Here is a 22,433-nt window from a genome sequence, read left to right as displayed (position 1 = left end):
CAGGAACTTTTTCTGTAGATTATAAAAATAGCACCCAACACCAGGCTTCCCTCATGGGCATCCAAAGGAAGCAGCAGACACGATACATGACAGCAGAGTCTTCCCAGGAAGTGTAGGGGAGCTGGAAGAGACACTTACTTAGATAGGAGTTAGAAATTCATTGCCCCTTGAATGTCTGACTAAGAACAGACTTTTAGAAGAAGATACTTGAAGACCCACCCATTTGTACTCTGCTTGCAGCATGGCAACGTTTCTTGTGAAATACATATAGAGATATCCAACTGGTGTTTGAATTCTTTGTCAGATTTCCACTTGTAGGGAAGGCAAGGTCAGAAAAGAACAGGTAACAAGCATTATGCATCCCCTCATATTAATAAACAGCAAGTTTTATTAATAATATTTGGCTTAGAGATACTTGGACACTGAATGTATCTTTAATAAGAATCCTTCAGGACTATTGTAGGAAGATAAATACTGTCAAAAGCCTGGACTGGATACAAATTTAACTTCGTGAACTGAAAGGTCCATATTCATCATATTGAAATGCACTTTATTAAAATATATAAAGTAGAACAGACAGTATAGAACAGATGCTTTGAAGAAAACACATCAGCTGTACACTAATATTGTTATTTGATATGAGGCCAAACTCATTTATTTAAAATTCCTATGATCCATAGAGAAATTCTTTCCTCTCCCATGCTAAACTATGGTAGACACATCAGGCTGAAAATAAGAGTATATAAGGGATGTGAACAGGTTGCTTTCATGGAAACTTTCAAACAGACTGAGCAAGATCAAATGGTCAATTCTCATGCCAAAAATTTCTTATCTAAGTTACCGTACTCTAATGCAAACAAAACCAAACAAAATTTGAATCAGATTTCTTTGCAACTGAAGGGAAATGAACTGCTCACAGTCTCTCTGAATTTATCAGTAAATTGCATGGATCTTCACCTGGCAAAAAAATAAGACACTGAAAAACTGGTGTGTATTTCCTTAAAAAAATGGCTGGAAAAATTAGTTCACATGGCTTTGAAAAAACCAAAATCCATTCCTAAAGGATGATTTGTATTTGAATGTCTAGAATTATTCACCTAAAATTCAGTGCTGCAGAAAATCCAAAGACTGTCCACACAGGATTTTCACTGCGCTAGAATCAGCTCATGTATTTAAAATGCATTTCTGGTGAAAGAGCCACCAATAATTTTGGAAAAAAAATTTAAAAAAAAAATCAATGTAGCTGCTACTTACAGAATTCAAAACACTTTTGCTTCAACTCAGTTCCAGCTAGGAAAGATGCACTGATAGCTGTACATCAAAACAGTTGTTTGTCTAAAACTTTTTTTAAGGAATAGATTTCAAGTGTGTAAATTTTCTATGATACAGAAAGCACTTTAAAATAGAATTCTGACTAAACAGTGACAAATATTTAAGAAGCTTCCTCCTAAATATTAAGTTATTTGCACTTGACCAAGAGTTCAATACTATCTTTTGTTTGGTGCCACAATTGTCTGGGATGAAACTGTCAGAGTATCCAAAAAGAAGAAAACAGAGCAAGAGGATGTATAGAAGCAAGTATTTGGTAAATTAAGCCTAGAATAGCAAAATACATGAAGCAGGGAAATTTGTTTAGTTGTGAATATCAAGTTTTTCCCAAACCAAATCCCTCAAAATAAAGTAGTGCCCATATTTTTCTTAAGCCAGCAACTTGAGCATTCAACTGACAGGAATTATTTCTTGTCAAAGTCAAATACGAAAAAACCTATCTCAAAGATGCTGATGTTACAAAGTTAAAAGACTCAAAGGTTAGCAAAGCTCATACAACTTTAATTTGTGCCACTTGTGTTGGTAGGACAAGCCTTTCAGCAATAACTTTTCTATATGAATTCTCAGGCCTCTTCCAATTGGAAAAAAGTAGTCAAAATGGAAAACACTTGGCATTTCTTGCCTCCTCCCGGTATCGCTACAAGTGTGTGATAACATCCTATCTTACTGCACACTATCAAAACCCTACACTGAAAACAGAATTGACTTTTTCTTGAGAAGCCTTTCCCAGTTTTAAACATTCTGCTGGACCTCTGGTTCACCAACCCATCGGTGTGTAGTTATAGTGCACCTAAGCCTATTCAACAGTGGGTACCTGCTTCTGAAAGGACCAATCTCCCTCCTTCCCCTCCCACCATCTACCTTCTAAACATCTAACTGCAGAGAAAATTGCCCAGACCACTAAACCAGCAGAAAACATCTTGAACTGGCTCAGCATGGGTCACAGGAACACAAATGCTGACACAAAGGAGGCAGTATCGGGAACAAACAGAAAAAAAGAGGTTGCACTGACTCCTCCATTAGCAAGTTAGCAAACAGACGTTACAACTTCATTGTATTGAAAAATCAGACCAAAAAATGTATTTCTACATTTATTTGAGATATTAAGCACCATTCCTTTTCTTTCTGGAGGAAAAGAACTCGTGCATAAGGAAGCTGAAGTCTAGAAGTTTCACATGTCCATTAACTATACAGCACTCCATAGCTGATTTTACAACGTTATATACTATTTTTACAGTACTTTATATGCACATAAAATTCCTTTTAATTTCAGCTGCACATACTAAACTCTCAGCAGTCAGCAACTTGGTCGCAACATGACTAATACCATCAGCAATGAAACTCTTCTATTTGTAGATTTGCTAACAATCCTGGAACAGTATAAGAACTGTCACAGCTCTCCAAATGTGATCACCTCCTTTTCTCACAATCCTATCTCATTTTCGAAGCTTTCAAAGTCTGCAGCAGTGATGAACCCATTTTATACTAAACCTGATTCAATCCAAGAGCAATGCTCATGCTATTAGAATAAGAGAGGCAAGAGGTAAAGCAGGAAACACTAACAAAGCCTGCAAGAATATGAATACTGCAGTGGAAGCAAACTAAGGTCGCACATGCAATCAATTCCTGAATGTCTGACTCTAACAGCAGCTTTCTTTTGACTGGAAACTTCTGTGAATTTTCCTAAGATATTTTTGTAACAAAGCAGCAGAAACACGTTGATCCTTTGAAGGATCATCAGAAGGAACACATTCTTTGGACTCACAACACTGACCTTTGCCACTTCGACTGATCAATGGCAGTTGGAATAACAGGCAATAATCCATAAATCAGTCTACAGAAGGAAACAAATAGCTATAAAACCTGTTAGCAAGAAACAAATGCATGGAAGCAGCAATTTTTGGGCTCAAGCCAAATGTCACAGAGTTTGGGCCTGAAACATTTATCTCCTATGCTCCTCTGCAATATCCACTTGGCTTATCCCTCTCTTACCCCACTTACTATTTATTACACATCTGCATTTAAGTGAGATTGCTTCTTGTCTCCAAAATATAAGTGGCTTTCCTTTTGAGCTTCCAGAAAATTGGCAGCAAAAATTAAGATTCACATCTGCTACTCTGCAGTCTCAAACAATATTTTAAATAATAAGCAAGAAGTGTGTACTGAACCTACTGTGGTTGCAAGGTTAGTAGAGTGCAAAGGGCTTAAGAAGAGAGAAAACAAAATATAGCAAAGAAGTCTGTATTCAAAACAAACCTTTGCCACTTAAGCTCCAGAACTTTGATTGCCAGAATCTGTAAATGAAGGACTCAAGACACAACATAAACATCTGTGTTGGACAGTAAGACACAAAACATGTTCAAATAATATGTGGTATTGCTATTTTAAGCTATAACATATCTGACTTCTACACTGCTGTTCTAAAAAGAGAAAGCTATCCTTGTAGTTTGGAACAGGCTGTTCAGTATTTTGTACAGCCAATACACCCGCTTCACATTTTTTTTAATATTGTCTTCCAGCAGATAGAATGTGTTGCTACAAAAATTGAAACAAAAGATATAACTTTTAGAAGTTAAAAACTAGTATAGAATTACCCAGTTTAGTATGTATTCTAAAATTCCTGTTGCATGGTTCCAATAAAAATCATGTTAACATGGCTATGAATGTCATCTCCATGGATCAAAGTATTTTTCTCAAAATATTTTCAAATAGGGGAAAAACACTTGGATGTTGGGACAATGAAACAAAAAATAACTTTGAGAAACAGAGTATATGCTTGCTAAACAAGAATTATGTTTATTTAGCTAGTGAATCACCTAGAGGAGTAAATTTTCACTTTCATGATAGCAATCTGTCAGGCTTGCAAACACCCAGAAATAGGAATTAAAGATTATTTTAAATGTAGTTATAAAGGTCATAAAAAGTCTGATTTAGACTGAGGTACATTTACTCAAAACTGAGATTCATTGAGTGGTAGCAAACAAACAGTTCCTCAGACAAATGCACTTTTTTCAGTATACATGTTACAGAAAAAAAAAAAGAAATGTGCATTAACTGGTGGTGTCCACCAAGCTGCATATCAATATTCTCTTACACCAAACAGTTTGAAACAAGGGAAATGTCATTCTAATATAATTTTATGTTACGTTTCATTTGGCTAAACTGCAGCTTAAAGTTGCTTTGCCATATTAAAAGATTACTACAATAATTTTCACATGAACATTTAGACTTGAGTTTTACTCCAGGACTAAATATGGCATGATTCGCTTGTAATCTGTCGAATAGCTAAAAACTGACAATTAAAAAAACTACAACAAAGAAAAAATTAAGTTGAAGCAATGTGAATCTCACATCATTGAACCACTTCTAATGGTTAAATGTTAGTATTTAACAAATTCAAAGAGTTAATGAATCCTTGCATTCGTTCGGTCTCCTGTGCCTTAGCTAGGATGCATAAATACAAAAGACAGCAGATACTGGTAAAAGCTTCAGGACAGAAAGTGCTTGACGAAGGTACAGTTCTCAAGTGTGTTTGGTGAGAGAGTATAAGGGCAGATGCACTGATGAGAACCATTACAAGAAGAGTCAATTTTGTGTTAAAGTGTTCAAAGATGTCACCTTAAGCAGAAAAAAGCTTTTATAACGTCTTCTTAGACATATTAGGCATTTCCAGAGTCTACATCATTAGTGTTGTAATTCTAGCAGGACATCTCCGTATAGTTATTGTTTGTTTCTATTTCTCTCCTGAAAAAAAGAGACAAAAACAAAAAGGAAAATCACGTTAATACACACAGTTCAACATGCTTTCCTCTCAGTAGAGCAGTTGCATTGCTTGCAATTTCTCTAAATCAGGCAACAGCTTTCAAGGAAAAAGCTGTTCGTTTGTTTGCTTTTCTAGAAACATGAAATATCTAGTTCAAGTCAACTTCTTAAAAAGAAACACAGAAGTATACATCAAACTAAAAGGCAAATATGTTCCAAAAAAACAACTGTCAAAAAGAAAGGGTTTTACAGTGTTACTTTTAAATCACTTCCGATAAAATATGCTGCACAAGGTGCACTGAGTAAGGAGACCTAAGGATCTACAAACAAGGCAAGAGGTACCCTAAATCTTCTACTTAACTTGTTAAAAAATGTTCTACATGAATATTTAAAAGTATTCTACTTTTCAGCCATTATAGCCCTGAAAAAGTAAAGATCATATTCCCAGGTATCTCATTCAAAGGTCACTATAATGAGGAACAAGTTGGCCCAGTACTTCCTCCTCCATACAAACACGCTGCTCAACTGGCAAGAAATTTCTAAAAAAATGCCATCCACATTTTTTTTAGAAATTACTTTTAATAACAAAATGCAAAAGGAGTGAGGTAGGAATGGCAGGACTACTCAAGCCTGAGCTGCAGTCAAGACCATATTCACTAAAAAGCCCTTGCATCATAGTGAGATGGTGCATTTGGTGTAAAGGAACAAAGTGTGTAATGTCATCTGCATAAAACAATGATAAATCACTTTGTATAGTTAAGGACTAAAATACTAATTGCACTGTATCTGTATCAGGGACTAACAAATTCTTCCTCTGTATAAAAAGTCTAACAGAGTAAATAACATTTTCAGTGCCTTATCATCACCCTCCATTTTTTCTACTTTGTTAAAGAAAAGCATACACTCTGGCATTATGACTACCTCTAGGAAAAAATAAAAACAGAACAATAAACTGTATCTCACTGCCCTCATTACATATCTTCTAGACTGTAAAAAGACACTGTAGTTTCACTCTAAAAAACTAAGACTTTATCGTCCAAAAGCATTTCCTTTCTTAATACGCACAACTTGGCACATTATATAAATGTTTTAAAATACCTTCATAGAAGAGAGGTAGGTTCCCTTCCTCATTTAAAAGAGAACACAAAACCTCATTTTCAGTGTTTTTATTATTATTGCATTGCAAGCATGTTATAAGTGGAACATAAACATAGCAGGGAAAACCAAAATAAACCAGCAGGCATTTGAACAATGATTTCAAAACCACTCTGATACCATGCTGAAACTTTAGGATACTAGAAACTAATTAGGAAAAGTGCAAGTTAGCAGATGAACCCAATTCTGCCAAAGGGACAATGAAAGAAGAGAATCCATAACATTTATACTAGTTATTAGAGTGCAGTTTTGTCCACGACAGACCTCCAAGTTGCTTCAAGATGAACACCAAAGCAGTAAAGCCCATACAGACCTCTTGGTCATGATTCCCAGCAGCTCTAAGCTAAGATCGCACATTCTCTAGGGCAGAACTTCAGTATGTTTATAGTGAGAAATACTTGCACTATTCTGCTAGAAATAATTTTTTCTTAGTTCAAAGAGACACAGCTAATATTTGCACAGTAAGGCACTGGTTTTAAAGTGTGAGGTTGATAGAATCAGCCATTAATACAAGCTGATATGTTAACAGTGCATGTCTAGGCTGAAAACAGATGATCGCTGTCTTCATGCCTCACTATGCATGTAAGGCATTCAAAAATAGCCTGTTCATGCACATCTCGGATTATTCCTCTATTAGCAGACTTCAACTAAAAGGACTGCAACGTGCTGAAAAACACTACTGTGGTAGGAACAGGTTGCCCAGAGAGGTGACGGAGGCCTCATTCCTGGAGACATTCAAAGTCAGGCTTGATGGGGCTCTGAGCAACCTGATCTGATAACAGTGTCCTTGCTTACAGCATGGGGGTTGGACCAGATGATCTTCAAAGGTCCCTTCCAACCCAATACACTCTATGATTCTATTAAATAGTAGCCAATGAAGCTAAATTAAACAATGAAATATTTTAACAATGTGAAATACTACCTACAAATAAAATAACCTGTTCTTGCCCATTTGTGAGTATTACATATGTAAGCACTGAGTCAAGCCGTCTAGAAAGCCTCTCACTGCATTGCAAACTGCTGCACAGTAAATTAACCTACCTTGTGCTTTGTGTAGCTCATAAACTCAAAATGCATTTAAGTTCATAAGAACTCAAAGAAGAAAAGGAATTATATCCTGACCACCTACTTCCAGTGGATGAAATAAAGGAAGTGTTAGAAATTTCAAGTCCATTTTGAATTCTACAGAGGCTTCAAACCACCACCAGTACATCTTTCCTGTAGTCTCAAAGTTGTATAATACTACATTTATTTTTAAACACTTAAAGCAAACATACAAACCTGACAATTTTCAATGCAAGTGAACAGTACTTTCTTCAGATATTAGTAGTATGTGGCGCTCTGTACAGCAAAACGGCCTGATAGAAAACCCGATCTATTCAAAATGCAGGTAGTGGTATTATACTCAAAAGCAAACTAAACACCCCACAGCTCTAAGTCAGTGCACACTCACTAGCACTGCCCTTTCCTGTCTCAAAAAGTATTCATTTTCTGTTTTTAGGGGGTGGTTTTTGTTTAATTGTTTTTGTATAAACAACAGTGATTATAGCCAAACTAGCAGAATGCTTAATCCCCAGCAGGTTTCCACTGACAGAGTAGAGGAAGTTTCCAGTGTACTGACTGGATTCCACTGCATTTCCCTTTCACCACACATCTCTAATTTCTTACATTCAGATGAGCAAAACCTTTGCCACAATTCCTTGCAATGTTCCTGGATAAAAAGCTGCTTATTTCAAAACTCACCATGGTGAGATTTTCTGGCTTTTGGGGGAGTTTATGAGCAGGACAGGGAAATTAAGTATCATTCAAATTAGAACAACGTGGGGATTATCAGCTACCTAAAGGTACCTGCCAGCTACAGACCACACAGTGAGCACATTTCATACATGCAAATGACACACCAAGTGAAGATGAACCTAAAAATGCTTGGGCCTCAGAAATATGCATCAATTTAGTGCCAGTAAAAATACGGAATTAACCTGAACTGCAAGGCCGACTTTCAAATTTCAGTCCTCTGAATTCAGAGCATTAATCGAATGATCCCACGCTGAAAAGTGGCTGCAATGTACTTCATCCTTGGTTTTAATGAAAACTCTATGCTAACAAAATTTCAAAATTCAAAGCAACACAAAATGTTTCCTGATTCGACTTGAAAAAAAAAAATACTGAGATGCACACAAGACTGACTCCTGAAATTTTCTATCAAAAAGGGAAATGAAAAAGCCTCACTTTTAGTAGTAAAAATGTAAAGGGTAGCCTAACAATAAGCAGCTATTACAGTCCTCAGCTGTATTCCTCCCCCCCCCAAGATCCCACAAACTGAAGCTCAAGGTGAGGGAAGGTAAACCTGAAAGCAGGACTTCTGCTTTTTATAGCAGTTGCAAGTGCAAGCATTTCAAGGTGTCCATTTTGAAAGCTATCCAAGATTGCAAATGTGCACAGGCAAATTGCAGATAGTTCCCACACTTGTTCACCTCCAGCACAATCAGCTATACTTGCAAAAATAAACCCTAGAATTCTGCCAAACTTTTGCATCAGTTACTGCAATGCTGACAATGTTCACACCTGAAGCTGTCTGCTTCGCCCCCTCAAGAGGCAGCATTCTCACAGCATCTGCAGAGGGGAACACGCAGCACATCTCAGCTGCTTCACTGCAAACTGCGATTTAATCTTCAGCTTAAAAGCCGTGTTCATCTGCAATGTAAGCTAACATGTCAGACTGCAGTCTGCAAAGTGAGGCATGGGCACTCATCTCCTCTGCCAACTCCACTGCGTGGGCAGAAACACCTGGCAGAGGCAGAGCCAACAGCTATAGAGGTGGTGAGGAGAAGACACAGCAAAGCCCACGAAATCTCATTTACTAAATGGCATCAGCCACAATCGGCAGTTTATTGCACCCCAGTGTACCATTACAGCATAAGCATTGACCTTAGCGCTTGAGAACCACAATGAAAAACAGATTACTGAGAAAACTGAGAAATGCTAGAAATAGTTTGCTCCATTTATGACACGGATCTCATTGGCCGCTAACAAACTACATTACTAAAACTTTAACATTGTGTAAAATAAAGGTCCTTTTTAACTTGTCGCTCTTGAATTCCAAACTAGAGAGGGTAAATCTCCTGAAGACATAGATTACCTCAAAACCAGATAAAATATTTTAATATCTTTTTCTGAGAAGCACTTCTAGGAATTCTGGGAAGATGGGAAGGAAGGATCAGATAAGAAGGATCTCCAGAAGCCTTACATGGACTTAGAAATATTTCCTGTGCAGATGCCATCCCCTCCCTAAAGGCTCATTTTCTTCTATTCTCTATCCCAAAATGAAAACTGCAAGGCGCAAATTAAAAAGAAAAAAAATCAAAGTCAGTGAAGGTTTTACAGCTCTAGAGCAGTTCCTTCTCCCAGCAAGCCTTATGAATTAACACTTATCTGAGACCCTGCTGCTGCAGATCATTTGAACACTAGACAGTAAATAAGGCTTTCAAACATATAAATATTAAGAAAGTCTGAAAAGCCACAAGACCTAAACTTCTAATTTATTTATTCTTCCTATTAGTTTTGATGGCATTTTACTTATTTCAGTCTCTGAAACATATTTAGCAATAGTAAAAATGTGAATGAATTTCAGTAAAAAGGTAAGTCAGTTTAAATTTGAGCAGACGCATGCATTGTCACGGAACATGGACAGACCTTATTATTCTATTATGGTAACGATAAAAGCAGTAAGAACTTAATCCACATCTGAAACTCCACAGCACACAAAATAACAGGGTACAAACATTCAGAAGGCAGAGGTGGGGAAAGAAACCTAACTTCATTTAAAATACTATATGATAACACACAAGGAAAAGTTCTGCAGAAACCAAGCTTGAACTCCACGCACCAGAAAAGCCCTTCCAGTCTTGTTTTCCCAGGCGGATACTTTCAGTGATGGATTGCAATTCTAACTACAAGAAGCAAGTGCTTCCTTTCAGTGCTGAACATTGTTGCACATTGAAATATTGGATTTTAATTAGCTACAAGACAGCAATTTCAGCAAGTTCATTACAAAATAAAAAATTCAAGCTTCTAGATCCTCATTATCTTTTGTTATCAATGCTCACAATACAACATTGAAGACTGACAACAGATAGCTTCGAACTACTTCTGTGGAAACTACATTCATGATCACTGTCCCAGCAAAAAGCACAGAAAGAGGACTCTGACATCTCTGTTAATTTTTCTCAGATGCTCACCGGCAACAGAAACAAGATCTCACTTAATTGCTCTGCTAAGGCATCTATAGGAATCCCAGAAGGGAAATGACATCCACTGCAGGGCCTACAAAATACATTGCAGAAGAATTTCTCAGACAATTTTGCTTTAAGCCTCACCACTTACGCTCTTTGCACATTTGTAACTCAAATTCCAGTCTGCCATGAGGAAACATGAACTTACTTTATCTTGGTTTCTCCTTATATGTTATATCAAAGTGCAATGAATACAGAAGTTTACATTTATTTTTTCACAACTGACTTACAGAAGTAAAACAGTAATTATTTTTACCTGTCAATATTAAGTACACTACCAGACCTCTGAGAAGGTGCTCATAGAGAACTGGGCTCCAACAGCTCATCATCTGGTACAAATTCTTGTAATCTATCATTTCAACTAGATGAATGTGAAAGTTAAAGCAAATCAATTTTGATACAAAACTTAAACAATCCTCATTAAACTAAATCTACAGAAACAGCTTTACTAGATATGCAAGATCTGCATGGTTTTAAAGTGTCGTTTTTCCATTTAAATCATGACCAGCCATCTTCACTCGTGATTCTGCTAACAAGCCCATCTGCAGTACAAATCAATGCTGCAAGGCTGAAGTACTGCGTGGAGAGTCACATAGGTTGTGACTTCCTTACATCATGCAGGCCTATTTCTACCCTGCAAACCACAGCAAAAGCACCAGTGTTCTTGTCAATTTGTTCTTAGCAGAGCAGTGCAATCTGAGGAGATGCAGCAGGAAGCAGAAGGTTGCTGCATAATTTTAACAGCTATTCATGTATAATAAAGGTTCTGCTTTTGCTCTGAAAGAAGAGATTTAGAATTACTCCTTTGGTTTAAAAACCACAACTTAAAGACATAACGTTTAGAAAAAGTGGAGCTGTCACAGATCCAGCTCAATTCAAGTTTGAAGACTCATCTTGAATGTGAAGGTAGCTTCCTAAGACGACTGAAAAATTAGATTCAAAAAATGACTGGTCTCTTGAGCATTAAGGTAAACCATTTGGTTGATATTCCTAGCTTTCCCAATAGGGGTCCCTATTTTACAGGGGAAATCGGTCTTTCAAGTCTGAGTCAGGTAATATAAATCCACTCCACAAAAAAGACTCTCTGTAGGCTTGATTTTGCAGGCAGGAATTTCAAACCAAAAAGAAAAATGTTACAAGATCCATACAAGTGTCATTATAACCTAGGACTGCCTATGAGTTTAATTAAATTTTATCTCTTTCAAACAACAGTCCAGTACTGCACTGTCTCTGTTGCAGCATCTCTTTCCTTCGCTAGAGAAGGGCAGGCCACACCACTACTCAAACTCTTCCATAGTCACTCTATATGACACCATATTTAAACATCCGTATCTCTCCATACTGTACTCATCCTCTAATACATTCTGAACTACCTCTGAAGAGCAGTAATTGACTACCAAACACACAGAAAACAGGCACATTTAAAAATCATGTCTGTAACAGAACTTGTAGGTCAGTTTTGTGTGTTTCCAAAAGACTAAAGATGGAAAAGCAAATGAAGATATGATAAATAAGCACACTATCATGGGATGAAAATTCTAGATCAGAGTGTTTAAAATTATTCTAGCTCCAAATACGCCTCTTGTCCCAAGACCAGGGGTACATATTCATCTCACCATCAAGGGAGCAAAAATGTGTCTTCTGCTTCTACTTTCTGACCACACTTTCAACAGACATGAGACCTGCAGTATCACTTTCATTTATAAAGATGAAACTGTAAATAAACAAAGCTCCAGGAAATTGCATAATAATGGCCCTGAAAACATCCTCAAAAGCATACACAAAAGGCACAGGTTTCTCAGAAGGTAGTACATAATCTGCTTTATGTACTGATTTGAACCTCTTTTAGATGTAAATACACGAACTTTAAGAAGTTGTCTAATACAACTATCATTTAGCTACATTAAAAACGCTGTTCAACTACCTCTTCTTGACTTGCATGAGGACCATGGATGCATCTATATCTGACTTTGACATTATAAGCTAGTAGCTGATGGCTGGAGGGGAGAGGGTAAGAGGAAGTGCCTACAATTCACTCTTAATGGATGTTTTTTCACTTCCCTCCTTCCTTCAAGATATTTTTAAGAAACATCAAATCAAGCATAAAAGTCAGAAATGTCCTGGAGTGGAGATGAGTAACACTGCATAACACTACAGTCTGATTATGACCCAATTGTCAGAGAAAGGGAAGCTACATTAGTATCAGAATGAAGGGGAAAAAAAATTGAAATTACTCCCTGCGAGAGTCAGAAAGCTTTAGCTGTATCAGCATTCCTATTATAAGATATGTAGTACAACAGGAGAAAGCTAACATTTGAAATGCTTATTTACCTGCCACTTAAAAGCTTCCCCAAAAAGTAAAGATTTCCAAATGCAAATTGGATAAACACAAATATATACTGAATTCCTCTACCTTCTCCCATGAATAAAGATTAAATCTTTTTCTGAACTATCTCACTAAGAAAACCACCCAAAGGATTCTACAGTTACGGAGAATCATGACCTTTTTTCCCATTTTATGCTACAGAAGTAGAATTCTGCACTAAAAAGCACTGAAAGAAATCCTAGGAATTGCAGGTTAACAAGTTACCACCTGAGGGTGAGGAAGTTGCAATCTTCCAACAACTGTGTTTTCGATCAGAGCCACATTTTATTTTGATGCACACTGAAGATCATACGTATAACAATGCATTTTTTCAATACTTTTACTTTTTTTACATTTACTTTTCCTAATGTAATTATGTGCTCTTAAACAGCATATTTTAAGACTTCTGTTCCATTTTTCGTAGATCTCATTGCTACTGCTTTCTGTTGAAAGAATCAAACACATTTTAAACAATCTGCACATAAACATGCAGGCTTACACCACAAAGCAGCAGTTCAAACTAAGGACTAACGCAACTTCAAACTATTTCAATACAGTAGTGACAGAACCCATTAAAAACACTGCCAATTTCTTTGCTCCTTTGATGGAAGAGTACAGCCCTTCTATGTTTAAAATACGACACTGGAACCGGAACCATAAGAATAATGTGAATAATTACTGCACAAATTTGTTTCCAACCCCAATTGCAGATACCTTATCCACACCATGGTCTAATATTTATGCTTAAATAGGCTATTCACAGTCATTTGCAAGTAACCTTTATCAAATGGCAAAGTTACTTAAGTTTCATGTTGACCACAGACTATTCATTGCACTTCTATCAGTATACTGCCATATTTTAATAAAACATACTGCTAGGTCATATTGGAAATTAATTATTGATCCCCCTGCAATGTTAAGATTAAACTTTTACAACCAATTATTTTAAAATAAGTTAGCTAGAATGATGAACAGTTATAAAGTAAATTAAATTAAAGTAATAAATCATATGCTATTTACTATGTATCAAAGTTTGTTACCATCATTGCACAACAAAACATTAACTGAACTTTAAGGAATGTGTAAATGACTACTGCTGCTTGATGCATTTAATATTTTATTAACAGCAATATACATTTTTCATGAGAAACACTGGAAACAAAGTGACTGCCACAGCTGGCAGAGAAAATGGGCATGAACTTAACTTATATAGTTCTACTGGCAGGAGAAAGTGCAGGAATTTAAACACAGCTCCATAAAAGCCTACCTGGCATTAGGTAATAAAGGATTACTCAGTCAACCAGAAACCAGAGCTTATAATACTTAATTGTTGCATTTCCAAACTACTCTTGAATTATAAAACAGTTAACAACTGTATGTTTACAATGTAAAGACAGGTTCGTTGTACACTGTGTGATAAAAGAAGAAACTTAAGAGGTTTAAAATTAACCCTCAATCATAAAAGAATTATAGAGATTTCTCAGTAGCTGTCATTGGTTTAATTTGGACTTCCTCTATTTTAGGTACACATTCAGTTGCTTAAGGCATATGTTAAATCCATCTACAAAGATAAGACCTCACAACTAGATATGCAGCTCTAAAGTAATTTTTTATAATTCATCACAAAAACAATTTGTATGATGCTGTAGAAGAATCAACGACTACTATGCAAATATCTCAAGTACGTTTTCTCCCAATAGTATCAGAAAAGGCCACTGTTAACAGAGAAATGCAGAGTTCAGTACTCCAGTCATACCAATACTGTATGTGTCCTTGAAGATATTAAAGGAAACAGTAAAGTTACTTTATTACACATATATGCATAATCAGTCATCTAGTTAGACATACTAAATGCTGAATTTACTACTTCAAATTTAGAGCTTAGTATACAAACACTACCAATAATCTATGTTCCCCTCTCCATTACATATTGTGGGTTTCATCTACTACATAGGGAACAAAACCACAAATAAAACACATTATCTTCCCAAGTTGCTAGGGCATGTCTGAATTATAACTCTCTGATTAGTTGGGAGTTTTTTGTTGTTTTGTTCTTTCACAAAAGTAGATACTTCTGAAGCAAGCCAGTTATTTGTGAAATATCTTAAAACACCAAAAAACATGAAGGCCACAGAGAAACATGATAATCGGTCCTTCCAAAACATTATCAAAAACACAGGGAAGTTGCAGTAAAGCCTGAAAAAGTCGAAGTTCTCCCCTTACACTGAATATTAGTTAAGAACACAGCCTCTCCTCCGATCACCAAGATGGCATGGAAGTAGCAATACTGATATAGGGCATATTCAGTTTTCTTTAAAAAAAAAAAATCAGAGGGCATTACAAGCCCAACCAGGGTATTCATCTTGCCTCCAAACAACAAAAATCTTCCAATGTGACAATCTATTGCAGAGCTGTGCGATAAAACTACAAAATACTTTGGGTATGCACAACACTGGTCTACAGGAGATGTGACATGTGTGTTGAAGGATTAGGTATCTACAAGAGGGGTGGAATCACTGCACTACTGGAAACTTAAGAGAAGGAAGGACTCTGTGAAGCAGGTGAAATCCTTGGGCAGCCAAAATTGTCACAGCTTCAAGAAGTGAACAAATTCAAGACTTCACACCCCACAGGGTCACTAATTAGCATAAACCCTAGACTTTGGGGTTTTTATTCAGTAGGCGGTGTGACAGGATGAATGGAGAGCACTCTCACTAAAGTGCACTGACGCAAACTCCCATCTCTGAATACTTGCACATAATTTAACTGCTACAATAGTTACTGAAATGTTTCTAACTGTGAAACAAATCATGTATTTACAGTTATTAACAAGCCTGGAAAACAAAACAATACAGCAGAAGTAAATATTTTGGCCAATGGTGAACATAAATGTTATTAGTAGGGAGAGTACACATAAGTAGACAAGTATTATAGAACAGCTTGAATTAAATGCCTTTTTCCCTTCTCTGGTCTTCCAAAATACTGACCTAAAAAATTAAAGGTTTCTCTAGAGATTTGTCATAGATATATTTTTTTTGTAGCAATGAACTACACATTACTTTTTTCTAAAATGCCCCATCAGAAATGTCCAGCACTGTTATCACTATATCACTTGTGTTTCACAATTGTAAAAAGACAAACTGAGTGAGAGGCAAAACCTGCTTTCCACAGTAACTGTGCTGTGAACATTTTGTTAAAGCAGAATTGAACTGAAATGTTATGTTACATAAAGTAAGCTCCTTCTGTAATTTCAGGTCCTTTTTGTGACATCCAGACATGGTAAAAGTCTAAACTAGATGGCTTCAGTTACAGATACTACACTCAATTTAGAAGACCACTTACGCAGGTCTATGTTAGTAGCAGGGTTAAACACACGCTTGTTTAACATAGTAATCTTAAGACTTGAATCTTCTCATTAAGAGCCAGTTACATCAACTACAAACATCTTGGGTAAAAAGCACTACTTTCTGATTCAACACACACACGCAAATTCCAACTGTACGAAAAACAAGATTTCCAAAACCAGAAAAAAACAGGAGAGCTACTGTAATAACATTAAGTCCTTACCCTACGCATGGCTTCCTCCTCCTCTTGACGCTTCTCATAATGTGCAAAGTCATCAAAGATTGAGGTGGTATGCTTGAAAGTAGCAATTATTTTAAGCACTTGCTTGGCTTTTTCTAGGGGTACCTCTTGAGTGTCCCTCGAATTGGTAACCGGCTTGTTGTCATTGTTTTCCAAGCGAATATGCCGCAGTTGGTTATTGGGAACGTCTTTGACAAAGATCCATTTGACATCAAACTTCCCCTTCCACTTATCCTGAGACCAGACACCAGCATATGCATTGTAGTCCACAACAGACTTCATCTCAGCCACTCCACAGAAGTGTCCACTGCCATTCACACTGAAGAGTAAATAGAGTGGGCCTTTTCCATTCAGGGACCGGTAAGCAGCATCCAAGCGCTTATTACCATGTTCAGTACTACACCAGATAGAGTACTTAATGGAGCGATGAATATCGTCCTCTGAATAACTTTTGATTATAAACACACGTCCATTCTTCAGATTCCAATCGAAGTCTTTGGGATTGTAGTTGTTTATGGCCTTTAGTTTCTCCAGCACTGGGTGCACTTCCACACCAGAAGGTGAGGAGCTGACAGATACAACACCTAAACCAAAGTTCTCACTGCCAGCTCCGTTGTTCTGGCTGAAGCCCACACCCCTATTACGAGGGGCTACCCAGCGGTTTTGCAGCTGTTGCTGCTGCAACTGGTGAGGCTGGGCCTGCTGCTGAGGTCCTTGTTGCTGTTGTGGTTGCTGTGGCTGAGGCTGCTGTTGAGGCAGTTGGCTTTGCACCAGTGGTGGCGGTTGAATTAATGGCTGAGGCTGCTGGATTATAGTCTGAGGAGGCAGTACTGGTTGGGCTGGGGGTGCTTTTACCACTGACCCTTTGTCATCCCAAGTTCCAATATTCATGTTGTGTTTTATAGGTGGCGGTGGTACAGCAGGGCCCCCAATGCCCACATTACCTTTAGGCTTGAGTTTCGGCTGAGGTTTAGCAGGCTTCCTTGCAATGGCAGCCCAAGAGGTTGGTTTAGGTGCTGAACTGCTAACTGGGGGCACGCTGTTTGCTGCAATGCTTGTCATACCTGTACTGCTCAGAACTGAACCTACAGTTTTTGTTACAGCAGCTGTCATATCTCCACCAATTTTCAGTCCAGTCATGCCTTGCTCAATGCTGCTAATTCCAGGCACCTTGCTCAGAGTATCACTGCCAAATCCAGCCTGTCCATCTGCTATGGCTCTCCCAAGAGAACTAGGTGGATAGCCATAGCTGCTGCTGTAAGCAGAGCTTTGCGTTGATTGTCCCTGAGATCCACTCGTCCCCCATGTAGAGAAGTCTGCATTCCCAGGAAAAAAATTAAATCCATGCTGCCCCAGAAATGGAGGGGTATTTCCTAATGCCCCAGGTTGACTAAATACACCATCAGGTATGTAATGGTGTTCACCATTACTCATCTGTCCATAAGTTGTCAAGTATGGCATTGGAGGGTCGCCTGCAGTTGACCATGCTGCTTCGCCTAAAGAGTACGGAAATCCAATGGATGGAGCATAATAACTAGGCATGTATGGGTCTGACATTGGTGGATAGCTGTTACTCTGCAAGAAAATAAAACAAAAATCAGCAATACATAAAATTATACACAGGGCAAAAAAACCCCAGCAAACTCTAATACAGTCCAAAACATTTTTAAGGACTATATGAATGCCTTTGTAACTGCCAACGTTCCCCTGCAACATAAAAAGATGAACAATGTATCTGTTAGACACGGCCATTTTTTCTTCAAGAGATCTCTTCAAAGCACTAAAGAGCCCCATTATTTGTAAAAGATTATCTTTACTCTCAGTTACTGAGCTAGGCTTAAAATGCCTTCACGAGAACAGTTTCAAGACAGTAACAAGCTACTTTAAAAACAAGTCACAACTGTAGTTTCATAAATATAAAAAAATAGCTGCAACTATGATTTAAAGTTTTTGTATTCTTAGGGGTTTTTTTGTCAAATTTCTCACTTGTAATTGGAGATACCTGCCAGAATATTATAGTGAAAAGGATGCCTGTTTGTTTCAGGAGGAACAATCAAACCATAACATTTCCACACTATTGAGAATGGGTATTAAGTACAATCTGTGGTCTAGTAGAACAAAGTTCGCTAGCTAAATTCAAATTCCACTCCTGAGACTTCTGGGAAACAACAGCATTTACTACTTAAGAAAATAAAGCTCCAAGACATGTGAAGGACTAGCCCCATGTGACTCCTGATGATGTTTTGGGGAAAAAAACCTGCACATTATCATCCTCTAGATGATGCCTCCTTAATGTTGTGTTATTTGGAAAAAATGAGAAGGCAAGCAAAATTCTCAAAGCCTTTTAATAATTTGCACTTTCTCCCTCTCTCAAGACCACTACAACTTACAGACTTAATGAATATTAACTTTCAACTACAGAGACAATTCACAGCTCTGAAAATAAGTCATTAACTTCCCAGCAGAAGAGTTATGCCAAGCTGTAGTAATATTAAGATTCAATCTATTATGTCATCAACTGTGAGCTATTTCTACTAACTTCAAAGGAAATCATGTCCAAGCAGTAATGTTTTCTCAGAGCCAAAGAAGCTGTTGTTTTGAACTGCATCCAATATATTATGATTTCATCGCAAATTGAAGGTGCGGACTTTTGCTTTGGGGTTTGCATTTTGGGTTTGGTGTTTCCCCCCCTCCCCGCCCCAAGCTCTTTTAAACTTCATCTTTCTGAAGTCAGAGCACAACCACAAAGGGAGACATCAGAGTGTGCTTTCTAACTGAACCTTTTCCAGAATTAAGAAGAGTTTAAGATATCTTATGGTAACATAATATACAATATAAAATTATATCAATGAATATTCAGGCAAGTAAGTAGTGCCGATTAATTTTTGGATTATATTTCTTAAGTCTGGAAGTCAGTTGAACTCAAAAATTAACTTGAAGATAGTAAGCAATGTTCACTTACCTGATTTGTCTGACTACTTAGATATGGCTCAAAATCATCATCATTTACTGCATCCTTTTGATGAATCGAACCGTTTTGCACTGAAACTAGAAGTAAATCTGTATTAGGTATACTCTCTGAAAGATACATGATGCACTTTTACTCTAGATAATACTTCTGTACACTGAAATACTTCTACCTGTGCTTTGTTGAGACTGAACATATCATTAAGCTCCACTTAGTTAAATTTAAAGGAAAGAGGTGGTTCTATTGATGACCCCAATCAGATCTCAGGAGAGGTCTGGAAAGATAGCAAACAGAGCAGCCTATTCCTTACTATTTGTTCCTGAGTTCCACAGAGAGAGGAAAAACTACAGGCGCACCTTATTTGCACAGGCAGTAAATCCAGCGCTTCCAGAAGTACCAGACCAAGTGCAAATGTGCAGACAAACCAGATCAGACATAGTCAATAGGGCCAGGAAAAGTTGCAACACACAGCTTTATCCTTCCAGGAGGAAAGTCAAGACCCACCAAGACAACCATGAAGGGTACCACTACCCGGCTGCTTAGTTCGGTATTTACTATGTAAATATTATGCTGTAGTGCATTAGTGACATCTCTGAAGCTCACAGGGTACAAAGCAAGATAGAAACAAGTGCTAAAGTCCCCAAGGGTGATTATAAACCCTTCCCAACATGTACGCCACTACATGCTAGAATCAATTCCTACCCACTTTTCTTGGCCTCCTAGTACCTTTAATTTTATCTGGGCATTACACCTACCTGGGATTTTCCAGCTGTCCAAATTATTTGAAGTGTCTCTCCACCCTCCCCCAGGTTACTATTCAAACAAAGTCAAATTGCACAAATTTCTACTAAGTTTCATTGCTTCCCATGGTGCAAAGCAAAACAGGGACTTAAAACAGCAATTTGCAATTATACAACTTAAAGATTAAGACCTCTTCTCAAAAATAAATTACTGTTTTTTCAAACACAGGTTTTTTGTTATTTATCAAGTAGGTGCAGTAAAAACAAAAAAACCTCCATTGCAAAAAAAAAAAAACAACCCACACACCACCCCAAAACAAACAAAAATCCACTAAGTTCTGGGGTGATCTGAGATCCAAGTTTTGGACTGCACTCAGATACCATGACAGCAGAAGTTAAAAAAACAGCAGATTTTCTGACAGCTGGAGACACTGAGCTAGGAGCTGACTCTGCACTTATCTTCCTTTAGCAAAAGTTTCTGAAGAGTATATACAATTATGTAACTAAACCTTCAACTTTCTTTGAGGTAGTGTTTAAGAGTGGAAGAGTTTTTTTGTTTTATTGGTTGTTGGGGGTTTTTTGCCACCAAAGTTCAAATTGCAAACCAAGTGGTACCTGGACCAAGTAATTCCATTTTTTTTCACATTTGACTTTAACAGCTCTAAAACACACTGCCTTCAGGGGAGGAAACTAGTTGGAAAATGGCAAAGGAATGGATATAATCACAAGAAATAACCAAAATTTGTGGGAAAAAAATATATTCATTTCAGAGAGCAGTAAAAAGAGTTGAAATTTAATAATGTAACACAGAACTACAGAAGATTTTTTTTCAAAGCAAGTATCTGGGCAGGACAAAAGTAACTCATGTTCTAAATAGTTTCCTGAAGTTTTTAAAAAAGTCAGAAAACTTGACACTTCAGTTATTACAGAGTGGCACGGTGTATTTGCATACTAGCTACAGCCAAATACAACTAATAATGGTGAGTACAATGGGGTTTAAAACATGATAGAACAAGATTTCTAAATTAAATGCCAAATTTAAATTAACATTAGCTGTTGAGAGGTTTTTTTTCCCATAAATATTTTCAGTTAAGGTCATTAATCATCCTGAATTTACCCACAATGGTAACACACTAATGAGCTGGAACACTATATTCCTCTTTGTATTTGGCCCAGTCACACACGGGATGAGCGTCAAAATCATTTGTCCACTGCCTAGTCTTAACCAAATAGCATGGAGAACACAATTCTAAAATACAATTCTGCTATAATGGAAAACATACATGGAGGCATCAAGTTTCTTAAAAGCACACAACCACAAATAAAGGAATAAACTGCTGCATGTCAAGACTAGAATCCTATCAAAATTAATCTCCTCACACTGACAGCTAATCTTCATAAAACATGCATCTGCTGTGTTTATTGTTTCAGAGGTATCTAAAGGTCACCTAAGCCAGAATTATTTTTGCTCTGCTATTACAACTAACAAAGAATACTCTTCTAAATGAATTTTGTTTCTTATTTATTCTGTATTGAGATCTTAAGTCAGTGACACAAAATATTTTATACCGATGTCTTTCCTAATAAAGATATACATTTCCCAGTGAAATAGCATCACTGAAAGTGTGCTGCTTTGGCTTTTCATTCTAACTTTATGTAATGTGTTAATAATGAAGAATGTAGCCCACACACACATTTAACAAGAGCAAACAGATTAAGATGCATGCCTCATTCCCAAAATCTCACATTAAGTGTTCCAACTGAACAGGGCAGTGATGAAGAATACTAATTGAAACTAATCTACAGTTACTAAAAATATCTGTATCAACCCAACCCTGAAAATACCATAAACTTCCGCAAACACTGTGAAAACACAGAATGCAATTAGATATTGGGAAGAAACAACTTGTCAAATAAGGGAACTTTAAGCTTATATTCCTTCAACTGCTACTATCCTTTGAATAATCACTTACAAAATGCACAAATGATTGCCAAAGGCGTAAGAATAAAAATTTTCATAAGAAGAAAGTGTTACACTTTAATTAATATGCAGAATAAATACTAAAAGAAACAGGAACATTTCACTCTTGTTTTAAACCTAATGCTTACCATTATGCCTACTACAAATAAAAAAACCCCAAACACATATATATGTAAACCCAAGTCAGCACTTTCCTATCACAAGTGTGATAGGCTGTTCAGAACAAACAAATGAAGGGGGGGGGGGGAGGGGGAGG

The 22,433-nt window shown here is 37.1% G+C and overlaps 1 protein-coding gene across 1 annotated transcript in view; it reads right to left on the bottom strand.

The window, feature by feature from the left end:
* Positions 1 to 4,100: 4,100 nt before the first annotated feature.
* YTHDF3 (YTH domain family, member 3) overlaps positions 4,101 to 22,433 on the bottom strand; it is a 20,881-nt gene continuing 2,548 nt past the window's right edge. The window contains exons 2-4 of the mRNA XM_010191768.1: positions 19,451 to 19,536; positions 16,471 to 18,063; positions 4,101 to 5,073 (exon numbers count right to left, since the gene is read on the bottom strand). Coding sequence (XP_010190070.1) covers positions 5,050 to 5,073; positions 16,471 to 18,045 — 1,599 coding nt within the window. The 5' untranslated portion in view covers positions 18,046 to 18,063; positions 19,451 to 19,536 and the 3' untranslated portion in view covers positions 4,101 to 5,049. The remainder of the gene's footprint in view (positions 5,074 to 16,470; positions 18,064 to 19,450; positions 19,537 to 22,433) is intronic.

The sequence above is a fragment of the Mesitornis unicolor genome, unplaced genomic scaffold (genome assembly GCF_000695765.1).
Source record: "Mesitornis unicolor isolate BGI_N332 unplaced genomic scaffold, ASM69576v1 scaffold8609, whole genome shotgun sequence".
Taxonomy (NCBI): domain Eukaryota; kingdom Metazoa; phylum Chordata; class Aves; order Mesitornithiformes; family Mesitornithidae; genus Mesitornis; species Mesitornis unicolor.
The sequence above is the reverse complement of the archived record's forward strand: the minus strand, read 5'-3'. Positions and strand labels throughout refer to the sequence as shown.